Below are 13,930 nucleotides of genomic sequence, written 5' to 3'. Positions count from 1 at the left end.
GGAATGACAACTGTTCTGAGCACGTTTGTGTCACAAATGTAGTTGTCAGTATTTAAGCAACTGCTGGATGTTCATTATGTGTCTGTGCCGTAACCTGCTGCACGTTTGTAAGCCACGTTATTTGCGGATATATATAATGAGCATTGTATGGAATGATGGCATCATCACATATGTCGCTCGCTATGGCGGTAACGTAAGCTGCGGACAGTTGCTTCCGGATGTTTCTTTCCCTGGGGAATCTCTGCCAGTAACTTCCTTGTCAGCAGATTGTGTAACACCAGCCGGTTCCCTGTCTGCAATGTGCTCCGCTACAACCTGTGCGGGATAATTACACTCACCCAAACACGAAAATCAGGTCCGGAAACGTGACTTACAGACTGTGACTTCACTGGTATGACTGGAAGTCATACTGAAGAGGTGCAAGTCTTTCACAACTAATAATCAGATGATAAATGGACCCTCCCCCCCCCCCACCTTGGTAAAAATCTTCTACCGTTTTGTGTATACAGCTCTTGTGCAGATTCAGGTGTCTCCATGATTACAGACTACATGTAGCTTGATCCTGCAGTCATCAAGAAGCAGAAGCAAAGAGAGTAAAGCAACCCACGACATAGTTTGTAACCAGGGGGACACATCAGTTTGTAGAAGAGATGGAGACTCAAAATTGTAGCTGCATATCTTAGATGCTTTGGAGCAATATTCTTTCTATCAGACTGGTGCGAATCAATTATTCACCAGTTTCAAGATCCCTGCTTACTGTTCGTGAATGGACCATCCCTGTTCATGGGTTCATGAGAATATCGCAATTATTGTATACCACCATTTATACATTATAACGAGTTTCATATCAGGGCATGAGCTCCTCTGAATAATTCCCCATCCTGAAAAGGTATGTCCAATATTCAGATGCCAACCCAGTACTCGCTTCTGCATGTAAATGGCAATGGGGTTCTATCATTTAGGCGATATTCCCATGTTCCGTAACATTGCAAGAATTTATTACATTTTTACAAGCTGGTGAACAGTTAAAATTTGCCCCCAATGGGTAGATGGTAAACTTAAGTGCAATTGCACCCGTGTTCCCAAATGAAAGCAACTTATAGAATATTTTCCAGCATTCACAATGAGGAATCTTCCGGTTGTCAGTGACACCGCAGTTTCGTGTTAACTCAATTTTAAACATTAGAAATGTTGTCTTCATCAGTGGAGGCGCTATTGCATTAGTGTCTATGGACAGTGATGCTGGCCATTGATGGTACTGCAAGTGAAAATAAATATGACTTTTTGAAAATGAGGCTCCTGGAACTTTGTGCAAAGGGTTGAAAAGAATTAAAAACTAATAGAAATTGTACCATAAATTCACCAATTGGCCGGAGCTTGTTGGGTTTTCTGTGGTATGCTCCTTAGCTATGAGGAGGGGTGAATGTTTGTAATAAATCTCTATAGCAGGCCTCAGGTGGAATTTGAGAGTAGTAGTGGGAGGTTGTCAGAGCCCTCTCTCCAGCATAACCTGGTGTCAGGCGTCATTATTTGTAGGCTTGTGACTTGTTAGTGAAGTTCACAACTCGTCTTCTGCTGGGAGAGAATGTTAGTAGTGAAGCTGAAGAACTTCTGATCCCAGGAAACAGTTGGAGAAGGTTTTATTGCTTTATCATGGGGCATAAGAGCCCTGTTTCTATGCAAAGTTACTGAAAGTTTTATTTGTAGCATGGTGGCTTAGTGGTTAACAAACTAGCTCAGTGATCAATATGGTGTCTCAATAGCTAATATTGTGACTCAGTGATCAGCATGATGGCTCTATGGTTAAAATGGTGGCACACTGATTAGAACGGTGGCTCATAATTTAACATGCTGGATAAGTGATCAGGATGCTGACTTAAAGGGATATTCCCATCTCCAAGATCCTATCCCAATATGTAGTATGTATCATAATATTAACAAATACCTCCAATTAGAAATGTAGTATAGTTCTTCTGATTTGCAATGTTGCTTCTCCCATGTGCAGGGCATTGCAGTAGCTTAGGTATCCATGGATACCAAGCTAACTGTCACTGTATGAGTGGTCATAACCAGGGATACCTAAGCTACTGCAATGCCTGCACATGGGGTAAGCGACATAGCAAATCAGAAGAACTATACTACATTTGTAATTGGAGGTATTTGCTAATAATATTATTATAGGTTTTTGGAGATGGGAATGCCCCTTTAATGGTTATATAATACAATCTATAATACAAGTAAGAGCAACTCATTACTGTCTCCACTATCAGATCTAGCGTTCATAAAACAAATGTAACTGTGCCCATAGATAGCGTGCAGTCAATAGCTCGTCCTCCCGTCCCCCTCGTGGATGCACACGGACCCTCAGCTCGCCTGACATCTAGCATCCACATTATAAAGTCGGCTTCCTCTCATATAATGTATATGGGCACCATAAGCCACTGAAAACATTACAACGCAATATAGGAATTGTGATAGTTGAGTTGCTCTTTAATGGGAATAAAGCTTCTGCCATTGCTATAGTGATGGAAGTCCCAGTGGCAACTAGCATTAAGCTGGACAGCCACAACCGGCTCGGTGACATGGTGCCTGTGTATTGCAGCCCATGTTTCCAGGGACGGTGGAGACACTCCGCTTGGATGCACAAATATTACCTGACAGGACCTGAAAAATGTGTCAACTTATAGTGTCAGAGTCAGAAGTTTATTCAGTCTTTTATTACTTATCTCAGATATTCATCTTTATTGTGAGCTCAAGTCAACAACGCAACGAGTGAATGAATCCAGTGGAAGAGAGGAACGTACCAGTGATAGCTGAGATCCGCAGAGGATCTGTCAGCTCTCGAGTAGGGTAATACAACCCCTGGCAAAAATTATGTGATCACCGCTCTCGGAGGATGTTCATTCAGTTGCTTTCAGACCAAGCAGAGGGAAAAAATTATGGAATCACTCAATTCTGAGGAAAAAATTATGGAATCGCCCTGTAAATTTTCATTTCTCAAACTAACACCTGCATCAAATTAGATCTGCTCGTTAGTCTGCATCTAAAAAGGAGTGATCATAACCTTGCAGAGCTGTTGCACCAAGTGGACTGACATGAATCATGGCTCCAACACGAGAGATATCAATTGAAACAAAGGAGAGGATTATCAAACTCCTAAAAGAAGGTAAATCATCACACAATGTTGCAAAAGATGTTGGTTGTTCACAGTCAGCTGTGTCTAAAATCTGGACCAAATACAAACAACATGGGAAGGTTGTTAAAGGCAAACATACTAATAGACCAAGGAAGACATCAACGCGTTAAGACCGGAAACTTAAAGCAATATGTCTCCAAAAAGGGAAATGCACAACAAAACAAATGAGGAACGAATGGGAAGAAACTGGAGTCAATGTCTGTGACCGAACTGTAAGAAACCGCCTAAAGGAATTGGGATTTACATACAGAAAAGCTAAACATAAGGCATCATTAACACCTAAACAGAAATGAAAATGTACAGGGTGATCCCATAATTTTTTCCCTCTGCTTGGTCTGAAAAAAATTACCCTTACTGAGTACCACATTTCTTTTAGTGTTTCTTAAAGCCATAAAGTTGCCATTTGAAATGACTTTAGTTTTGTGCCATGTCTGTGATCTGCTTTTTTCAACAACATTAAACAACTGAATGAACATCCTCCGAGCCCGGTGATTCCATAATTTTTGCCAGGGGTTGTATATAGAGGAGAGTGAGGGAAATTAGATTGTTGTGATACAATGACGCTCAAAATACGGGATAATGTCGCCGACACTCGGGACTGCGGGATAATGTCGCCGACACTCAGGGCTGCGGGACAATGTGGCCGACACTCGGGGCTGCTGGATAATGTGGCCGACACTTGTGGCAGCGGGATAATGTGGCCGACACTCGGGGCAGCGGGATAATGTCGCCGACACTCGGGGCTGCGGGATAATGTCGCCGACACTCGGGGCTACGGGATAATGTCGCCGACACTCGGGGCTGCGGGATAATGTCGCCAACACTCGGGCTGCGGGATAATGATACATGACACTGACACAGGATAATAACACTGACACTCAGGGTGTGGTATAATGAAACTGTCACTTGGGGTATGTGTGGCGCCCCTAAGGGGTTCAGTCGCCACAGAGGTACTATATCTAGTGGTGCCCCACTCTCTGGTAAGGAAAGGATACAGCCCGGGACGCCAACACCTGCATCCAATGCTACACTGCTCCAGGCCGGCTGGAAGGGCAAGATGCACTGTGTTCTGCTGAGCCCTGTCCCTGGCTGGAGTGGGGGGAACCAAGTAGTGGGTGTGGGTGGAGGAAGGAGTTTAGGGGAGCATTTGTGAGGAGTATAAATAGGGGATCCATCTTAGTTAGGGAGTGGAGTAGTAAGTCTGAGGGGAGCAGGTGCTCTTCAGGAGCTCTGCTCCAGAGTGGGCCTAGTGAATGAGGCCCAGCAGAGGAGAGAAGATGAGGGGAGCAGAGGAGGAAGGCTCCGGTAACTGAAGGGGTTCCAGGGGTATGGAAGGAGCAGGAAGCCACCCGTACGCTCTAATCTGTCAAGTGTCGGAGGGACCAGGCCGCAAGAAGGGAACCGGTCCCTGGGCTAATCGTGTCACTTCAGGTCCCGGCTAGGAAACCGGAGGCTTCAGACTTTTATGGTGCAATTGCCACAGCCTCACCCTAGTCGCCGAGGAGGGCAACAAGTAGGTCCGGGAACTCCAGGTTGCCCAGAGGGACTTCAGAGCACCCTATCGGGACTTTGTGTGGGGAAGTGCAGGGCAGGAGGGAGAAGACCCAGCACGGAAAGTCGGCTGAGAAAAGGAACATACAGAAAGGGGGTCCCGATAAGTACTCTCAAATTGCCGGAGGGACTTTTCAACCCCTGCTTGGTGAACGCAGCGCGATGCGGGAAGCGGTAACCTGTACAGTGTACCGAGGAATCCAGAAAGAACTGTGAGTAAAATCGGATGACTGCACTCCACTGTCTCTGTCGGTTATTGCTGCTGCGCCATCATCCCTCCTACGTTACAACGCCCTGCATCCCATCCATCAACCCTGCCCCTGGGGCCCGCTCCGCCTGTGGGGAGCAGAAACATCCCAGCTGCCATCCTATCACCATTACCAGAAACCACAGGTGCCGTCACGAGACAAACTGTACACTAAAACCCACTTTTTAAAGAGTGACCCAGAGGACGGGCCCGGGAGCCGACTGCCGTGACATCCCAAGGAAGTAAAGACCCGGGTACCGAGTCTCCCCCATATATATTCCCCCTGGGCGAGACATATGTAATAATGACATTCACTCTCGGGGTACGGGATAATGACACGGACACTTGGGGGACTGTCAGGTTGCAATATACAATGAGGCCGGAGACCCCATCTTCCACTCTTCCGTCTTCTGCTCTTGCCCCCAGGATTGTACACATGGTGAGTGCCCAGTTGCCCTGTGGCACATGTTTCTCCACACATGGTGTCAGCGCTGTTTACTTGCTGAGCTATGCCAGGAATGTGGATGGCCGTGGGTGCTCTGAGCTTTCTCACATAGCAGGAAGATCAATAGTGTAACACAACTGCCTTGTCCTGTGTGACTGCATCTGTACAGTCTCTGCCCTTTCTGCTACCCTGCACTGTACACGGAGGAGCGCGGATGCCAGCAATGGTTCTACAACCTGCGACTATGACATAACCAGGTGGGCACACATCTTCCACAGTGACACAGAGGATTGCAGCCATGCCCATCGGCTCGGAGGTCTGAGTTTCGCTCTGCGGGAAGCCGTTGTCCGTCGGTGTGAGTGCTTTGTGCTGCTTGGACCTGGGCACTTTCATAGCTTTACGGGTTCAGTGACAAGTGCTGCCGCCAAATCTGCCGCAGTCGCAGACATTTCTGCAACTCATCTGCCCTGTGGCGCGATTATCCTCTGTGGGAGGAATACGAAATAATAATATACAAGGGGGTGGGATTTATCTGTTATCTAGAGAGGTGATTGGAAGTTTGTGAACTCTTCAGAATTTTATTTTTCACATAAATTTACATCAGATTTTCACAAGACATCTAAAAGTAGATAAAGAACCAAAACAAACGAAACGAGTCAAGAATATTAGTCTTCGTCAAATTTTTTATTGAGGAAAATTATTCTATATCCCATGTCTGTGAGTGTCAAAAGTATGTGAACCTTTGCTGTCTGTATCTGGTGTAAACCCCTTGTGCATTAATAACTGTATTTTAACGTTTCCAGTAATTGTTACAGGACTGTGACTTGGCCGGTCCAAAACTTTGTATTATAGAATGACTCGTGGTTTTGGGTCGTTGTCTTGCTGGGTAACCCCCGTAAGCTTGAGTTTTCGCTCAAGGACACATGTCCTGACATTTTCTTTTAGAGTTTGCTGGAATAATTCAGAATTTAATATTGCCTTAATGATGGCAGCCATCCTGGCCCAGATGCTGCCAAACAGGCCCAAACCATGATACTACTGCCATTGCATGTCACAGATGGTAGAAGTTTTTTTGTGTGTAATGCAGTGTTTTTCCTTCTATTTTAGTCCCATCTGTCCACCAAATATTGTTTCAGTAGCCTTCTGGCTTGTCCGGGTGAGCTTTAGCAAGCTTCAGATGGGCAGCAATGTTCCTTTTGGAGAGCAGTGGCTTTCTCCTTGCAGTCCTATCATGCACGCATGAACATTAACATTAGCTAATGAGAAAGGCCTTTAGTTGCTTAGAGGTTACCTTGGGTACCTTTCTGACCTCACAGACTATTATACACCTTGCTCTTAGAGTGATCTTTCTTGCTTGACCCCTTTTAGGGAAGATAATACTGGTCTTGAATTTCCTCCATTTGTGCACAATATGTCAGACTGGGGATTGGTGAAGTCTTAGGAAACAGTTTTGTAACTTTTTCAAACCAGATGAGCATCAACAACTCTTCTCCTGAGGTCCTCAAAAATCTCCTTTGTTCACACAATGATGCACTTCTACAAACATGTTGTGAGCATCAGACTTTAATAGACCCATGTGCTTTATACAAAACAGGTCGCCCACTCATATCTGATTGTCATCCTATTGATTGAAAACACCTGACTCTTAATTTCACCTTCATATTATCTGTTAATCATAAAAGGTCACATACTTTTGCCACTCACAGATGTGATTTTGAATCATTTTCCTCATATAAAAAAAAAATTCCAAAGTCTATTATTGTTTGACTCATTTATTTTGGTTGGTTCTTTATCTACTTTAGGACTTGTGTAAAAATCTGATGTAGTTTTCCATCAAAATGATGCAGAATTATGGAACAGCCGGACTTGTTTACAAACTTACAAGCACCTCTGTATCTATCGATCTATTCTGTTTCATAATTATAAAATTATTGATCGCCCAGACATTAATGCCAGGGAGGAACCCATAGGCCACTCTGCCCCGGGTGGGTTATTACGATACAGGGTGAGGACAGTGGTTTCAATCTTTGGCTGAGTGGAAGCCTCGCTGCGCCTCTGATCTATCTCTCTATGCGTCTCTTGTGATGTGGAGCACTAATTAATTCCCCCGTCTCCTCTCCCCGCGCCTCTGATCACAGAATATTCTTTTATTCTCCCACACACAGAATCTTAGTCATTTGTGAAAGAAATCTGCAGACAGGATTGACAGGCAGCATCTAATCCCCCCAGCAGACAGCTCTGGGATTATCTACGGGTTGAGGTTCCCTTTAATCTACGGAGTGATGTACAGATAGGGATGGAGAGGTTTCCCTTTACAATATGAATAAATAATCAAAGAGGGAAGGGAAATACTACACCCCCCATCCTCCTCCAAACCGGGGGCGACTGTAAACCTGCTGCAAAAAAATCTTGCACCCAAGCCAAGAGGTGCTGCGTGTCTAGTAGGTTGTGAGCTGCACCATATATTATGTATTACTATGTGTGATAAGTGCACACTGATGTGTTAGGATGTGGCGGCATTAAAGCTGTCCGGATTTTCCATAGGGAAAAACATGGATCTGAATGACCTGCAGATCCGCCATACAGTGCAAGCGTCATAGAAAGGATCAGAGATTGATGGGGAAATTTACACCGACCTGGAAGGAAACCAGACAGTAGCTGACAATGTATCTATCAGTGTTATAGACTGGCAGAATAAAACCACCACTGATCAGTTACATGTCTGCAGATCAGTGATGATTTATTAGTGATAGTTTTAGCTACACAATGCAGAAGACAGTATCATACATGCTGGGCTTAGATACACAGCTCAACAGGCAGTATCACACATGATGGTAGTATTAGATATACAACTCAGCAGATAGTAACACATATCATAGGCACAGCTCAGCACACAGTATCACACAGGATAGGATTAGATACACTGCTCAGCAGACAGTATCACACAGGATAGGATTAGATACACAGCTCAGCACACAGTATCACACAGGATAGGATTAGATACACTGCTCAGCAGACAGTATCACACAGGATAGGATTAGATACACAGCTCAGCAGACAGTATCACACAGGATAGGATTAGATACACTGCTCAGCAGACAGTATCACACAGGATAGGATTAGATACACGGCTCAGCAGACAGTATCACACAGGATAGGATTAGATACACAGCTCAGCAGACAGTATCACACAGGATAGGATTAGATACACTGCTCAGCAGACAGTATCACACAGGATAGGATTAGATACACTGCTCAGCAGACAGTATCACACAGGATAGGATTAGATACACAGCTCAGCAGACAGTATCACACAGGATAGGATTAGATACACTGCTCAGCAGACAGTATCACACAGGATAGGATTAGATACACGGCTCAGCAGACAGTATCACACAGGATAGGATTAGATACACAGCTCAGCAGACAGTATCACACAGGATAGGATTAGATACACAGCTCAGCAGGCAGTATCACACAGGATAGGATTAGATACACGGCTCAGCAGACAGTATCACGCAGGATAGGATTAGATACACGGCTCAGCAGACAGTATCACGCAGGATAGGATTAGATACACAGCTCAGCAGACAGTGTCACACAGGATAGGATTAGATACACAGCTCAGCAGACAGTATCACACAGGATAGGATTAGATACACAGCTCAGCAGACAGTGTCACACAGGATAGGATTAGATACACAGCTCAGCAGACAGTATCACACAGGATAGGATTAGATACACAGCTCAGCAGACAGTGTCACACAGGATAGGATTAGATACACAGCTCAGCAGACAGTGTCACACAGGATAGGATTAGATACACAGCTCAGCACACAGTGTCACACAGGATAGGATTAGATACACGGTTAGGCAGACAGTATCACACAGGATAGGATTAGATACACGGCTCAGCAGATGGTATCACACAGGATAGGATTAGATACACAGCTCAGCAGATGGTATCACACAGGATAGGATTAGATACACAGCTCAGCAGACAGTATCACACAGGATAGGATTAGATACACGGCTCAGCAGACAGTATCACACAGGATAGGATTAGATACACAGCTCAGCAGACAGTGTCACACAGGATAGGATTAGATACACGGCTCAGCAGACAGTATCACACAGGATGGGATTAGATACACAGCTCAGCAGACAGTATCACAGAGGATAGGATTAGATACACAGCTCAGTAGACAGTACCACACAGGATAGGATTAGATACACAGCTCAGCAGACAGTATCACACAGGATAGGATTAGATACACGGCTCAGCAGACAGTATCACACAGGATAGGATTAGATACACGGCTCAGCAGACAGTATCACGCAGAATAGGATTAGATACACGGCTCAGCAGACAGTATCACGCAGGATAGGATTAGATACACAGCTCAGCAGACAGTGTCACACAGGATAGGATTAGATACACAGCTCAGCAGACAGTATCACACAGGATAGGATTAGATACACAGCTCAGCAGACAGTGTCACACAGGATAGGATTAGATACACAGCTCAGCAGACAGTATCACACAGGATAGGATTAGATACACAGCTCAGCAGACAGTGTCACACAGGATAGGATTAGATACACTGCTCAGTAGACAGTATCACACAGGATAGGATTAGATACACGGCTCAGCAGACAGTATCACACAGGATAGGATTAGATGCACAGCTCAGCAGACAGTATCACACAGGATAGGATTAGATACACGGCTCAGCAGACAGTATCACACAGCATAGGATTAGATACACAGCTCAGCAGACAGTATCACACAGGATAGGATTAGAAGCACAGCTCAGCAGACAGTATCACACAGGATAGGATTAGATACATAGCTCAGCAGACAGTATCACACAGGATAGGATTAGATACACGGCTCAGCAGACAGTATCACACAGGATAGGATTAGATACACGGCTCAGCAGACAGTATCACACAGCATAGGATTAGATACACAGCTCAGCAGACAGTATCACACAGGATAGGATTAGAAGCACAGCTCAGCAGACAGTATCACACAGGATAGAATTAGATACACAGCTCAGCAGACAGTATCACACAGGATAGGATTAGATACACAGCTCAGCAGACAGTATCACACAGGATGGGATTAGATACAGCTCAGCAGACAGTATCACACAGGATGGGATTAGATACAGCTCAGCAGACAGTATAGGATTAGATACACGGCTCAGCAGACAGTATAGGATTAGATGCACAGCTCAGCAGACTAGCACACAGAATAGGATTAGATACACGGCTCAGCAGACAGTATCCCACACAAAAGGATTAGATACACAGGTCAGCAAACAGTATCACATGTGATAGGCTTAGATACAGCAGCGCAGTAGTATATTGATCCCAGACAATATTTCATAAGGACACTAAGCTGTGGGTGTTGTAGTGACAGCTGAGCCTCATACACCTGTTTGGTAGTAGCCTCTCTTCAGCTTGTAGTTCTCCAGTGTGGCCTGCAGGGGCGCTGGATAGGCTTAGTGTTTGGTGTTCTGAGAGTGCAGCCCCGCAGTGTGGCCAGCAGAGGCGCCAGAGCCGCGCACAGCAGACAGTGGAGCCTGGCAGAGCGGAGCAGAGCAGAGCAATGAGTGGACTGTGCGCCTGGAGCTGTGACCCGCCGGCTCCCGCAGCGCCCTGATCCCGGTGCCAGGCTGCAGTGAGTATCCCCGGCCGTGCTGACAGCTCCCTGTCTGTGCTGGGCACTTCTCTTTCTGTGTGGGGGGATCAGTGCACTTTGGGGATAGGGAGACCCTTCCAGCTGGATCTTTCCGAATGCTGATAGACATATCTGTAGTGTTCTGTGTCGTGTGGTGAGTGGAGCATGCTGGGAGTTGTAGTTCTGGGAACTGGGGTCCCACAAAGTGGCAATGCATTCTGCACCCCCTCTCCCCACCCCCAGTAGCTCTGGACCTCAATGATCAGTTCTCCAGCTTTCTTCTATCTAGACTTTCAGTGTCTTCAGTGCTTTGCCATTTTCCAGGTCTCTGCTTGCTGTCAGTGGGAACCTTCCTGTTTCTACCTGAGGCTCCTGTCCTGACCTAGTGATTGGTTACAATGTGCCCGCTGCAGGCGATCCTCTGTGACTCCAGGCAGAGGAACCTGTGTGTATTGGTGGCAGGAGTTCTGCTCTGGAGGTTCTCTGATGCCCACAGTCTTGGTTGGCCAAGGAAATGTGACACATTGTGCTGATCTAGGAGTCACCGTGTCCAAAGGGCGTCAGTAATCATTGTCTGACATGGTTGTAGGTATTTATGGGTTCAAAGGTCAGATGTCGCTGACATGGGACTGTCTCTGTGATTGTTTGCAAAGAAGTGGAGATTTCTGTAATTATTACCAGTTGCTGGAGAGAGAGGCTGACCGGTCCTCCTGTACTGTGTGTGGTCCAGAGCCGCTTGCTCAGTGATTCTGGGCTATTATTTGGGTTTTACTTACTCATTAGATACCAGGATGTGTAATTAGGGCTTGTGTTACTTTCCTAACCTCACCCTCATTACCGCTCTTTATGTGTCCCTTGGACATCGGGACTAAATATACACTGTGGTCATTTGATATATGGAGGATAGGCCAAGACCCGCACTTAAAGGGAGGCTCCACTTTCCCCAAAATAGCCTAATTTGCAGTTCCATCAATAGAATTGCTGTGTCCGGCCTGGGAGTGATCAGATCTATAGCAGGGCAGAAATCCACACTCCTCAGCTTGGTGACAACCACTATGGCCTCCACTAAAGGTGCTATAGGGGTTGTCACCCAGCTTTCTCAGAGCTCTGACAGTCAAGTCTGCCTATTAAAGTAAATGGTCACTTGTCCACTGGACAGGTCATAATTGTTAGATTGGCTTTGGTCCTATCACTGAGATCCCAACCGATCACAAGACCTTGCCCAGAAGGAGTTGTATTGCCTTCTCGAAACCTTCTCTCGATTTTTGGTTGTGCACAGATCAGCAGGAGATGGCGCTGAGCCCGGGCACACGTTAGTGTCATGTTAGTGCAGGGATGTGCTGCTATTTTCTGGTTTCCTGTAAGGGTCTAGTCTACACTGATGACCTCATCGGTACGACCCCAAATGTCAGCACTGTGCAGTATGGCTTCCCATGTACTTGTGAAGAGGGCTCATTACTAGAAGTGAGTCACTTATTTGGAGGATGGGCGACTTTTAAGTTCATTTTTCCATAACGTCAATTTCCAGAAAATGTAACAACCAATAAACCATCACTAAACTCCCACGGTTGTCGCTCATCCTCCACTTGTACCCCAAATCTAAGATGATGTGGATGTATCATGTATAGCAGTTCCAGGATATATAGAAAAGTATATCAGTGATGTCATCACCGGGGGGCGGGGCTGACAACCTCTCATACAGGATATACAGACCGGTTGTCTGCAGTATAGATGATGAGCCGATGCTGCAGTATAAGGTGTGTGGTCTGATGTCATTATATCAGTGATGTCATCACTGGGGGGCGGGGCTGACAACCTCCCATACTTGATATACTGACCGGTTGTCAGCAGTATAGATGATGAGCCGATGCTGCAGTATAAGGTGTGTGGTCTGATGTCATATCAGTGATGTCATCACTGGGGGGCTGGGCTGACAACCTCTCATACTTGATATACAGACCGGTTGTCAGCAGTATAGATGATGAGCCGCTGCTGCAGTATAAGGTGTGTGGTCTGATGTCATTATATCAGTGATGTCATCACTGGGGGGTGGGGCTGACAACCTCTCATACTTGATATACAGACCGGTTGTCAGCAGTATAGATGATGAGACGGTGCTGCAGTATAAGGTGTGTGGTCTGATGTCATTATATCAGTGATGTCATCACTGGGGGGCTGGGCTGACAACCTCTCATACAGGATATACAGACCGGTTGTCAGCAGCAATAGATAATTCTTGTAGTACATGGTGTGCGGATCTACTGGATCTGGTGACCACACGGCTCCGCTGGCGCTCTGTACCCTGGGGGCGGATATGTGTGTTGGTATTTCGGCTGATGGGCCATCAGGGCGGTCATACGGTGACCCCAGGGGTTTGTGTTCTGTTCCCAGTGGGCCCACATGTCTGATACTACTCATAGCAGGATGGAGAGGTAGGCGTGCTGGCTGATCACTGCGAGTCTGCGGCTGCTGCAGATGATGATTCATGTATTTTAATGGAAAAAAATCTTATCTGTGAGAATTTTAACCCCTTCCCTTCTTGAGTTTCTTACATGTTACAGATGATTTTATTTTTTTGCCTGGATAGGAGGATCCTCCTTAAAGGGTAATTCCACAGTTGAAAAGCAGTTGCATAAGTTAACATGACTTTGTATAACTTTGCTTTTCTTTTGTTCTGATACTGAGTTATGTGTCTTCTCCAGTTGCAACCAGAGCTGCGTTTAAAATGTTGCTGTTGCTGCTCACAAAAGAGCTTCAGTGGTTAATGGCTCAATTTTAGCTTGCAAAACTGCAGTTTGTTTC

The 13,930-nt window shown here is 45.8% G+C and overlaps 1 protein-coding gene across 2 annotated transcripts in view; it reads left to right on the top strand.

Moving 5' to 3' along the window:
• Nucleotides 1-5,555: 5,555 nt before the first annotated feature.
• Nucleotides 5,556-13,930, top strand: part of LOC141154539 (dual specificity testis-specific protein kinase 1-like) — a 28,709-nt gene continuing 20,334 nt past the window's right edge. Inside the window, exon 1 of one of the 2 annotated variants that reach the window (XM_073640609.1) lies at nt 5,556-5,696. Coding sequence is in view for 1 of the 2 variants with exons in the window: in XM_073640607.1 (XP_073496708.1) it covers nt 11,128 (1 nt within the window). In the remaining variant the exon portion in view is untranslated. Of the gene's footprint in view, nt 5,697-10,972; nt 11,129-13,930 lie in introns of those variants that run through there. The other variant, XM_073640607.1, reaches the window with a different exon arrangement.

The sequence above is a fragment of the Phyllobates terribilis genome, unplaced genomic scaffold (genome assembly GCF_046119375.1).
Source record: "Phyllobates terribilis strain yellow unplaced genomic scaffold, ASM4611937v1 Scaffold_7__3_contigs__length_470593459, whole genome shotgun sequence".
NCBI classification, from domain to species: Eukaryota; Metazoa; Chordata; class Amphibia; order Anura; family Dendrobatidae; genus Phyllobates; species Phyllobates terribilis.
Note: the sequence above shows the minus strand (reverse complement) of the source record. Positions and strands in the feature narration are given on the sequence as shown.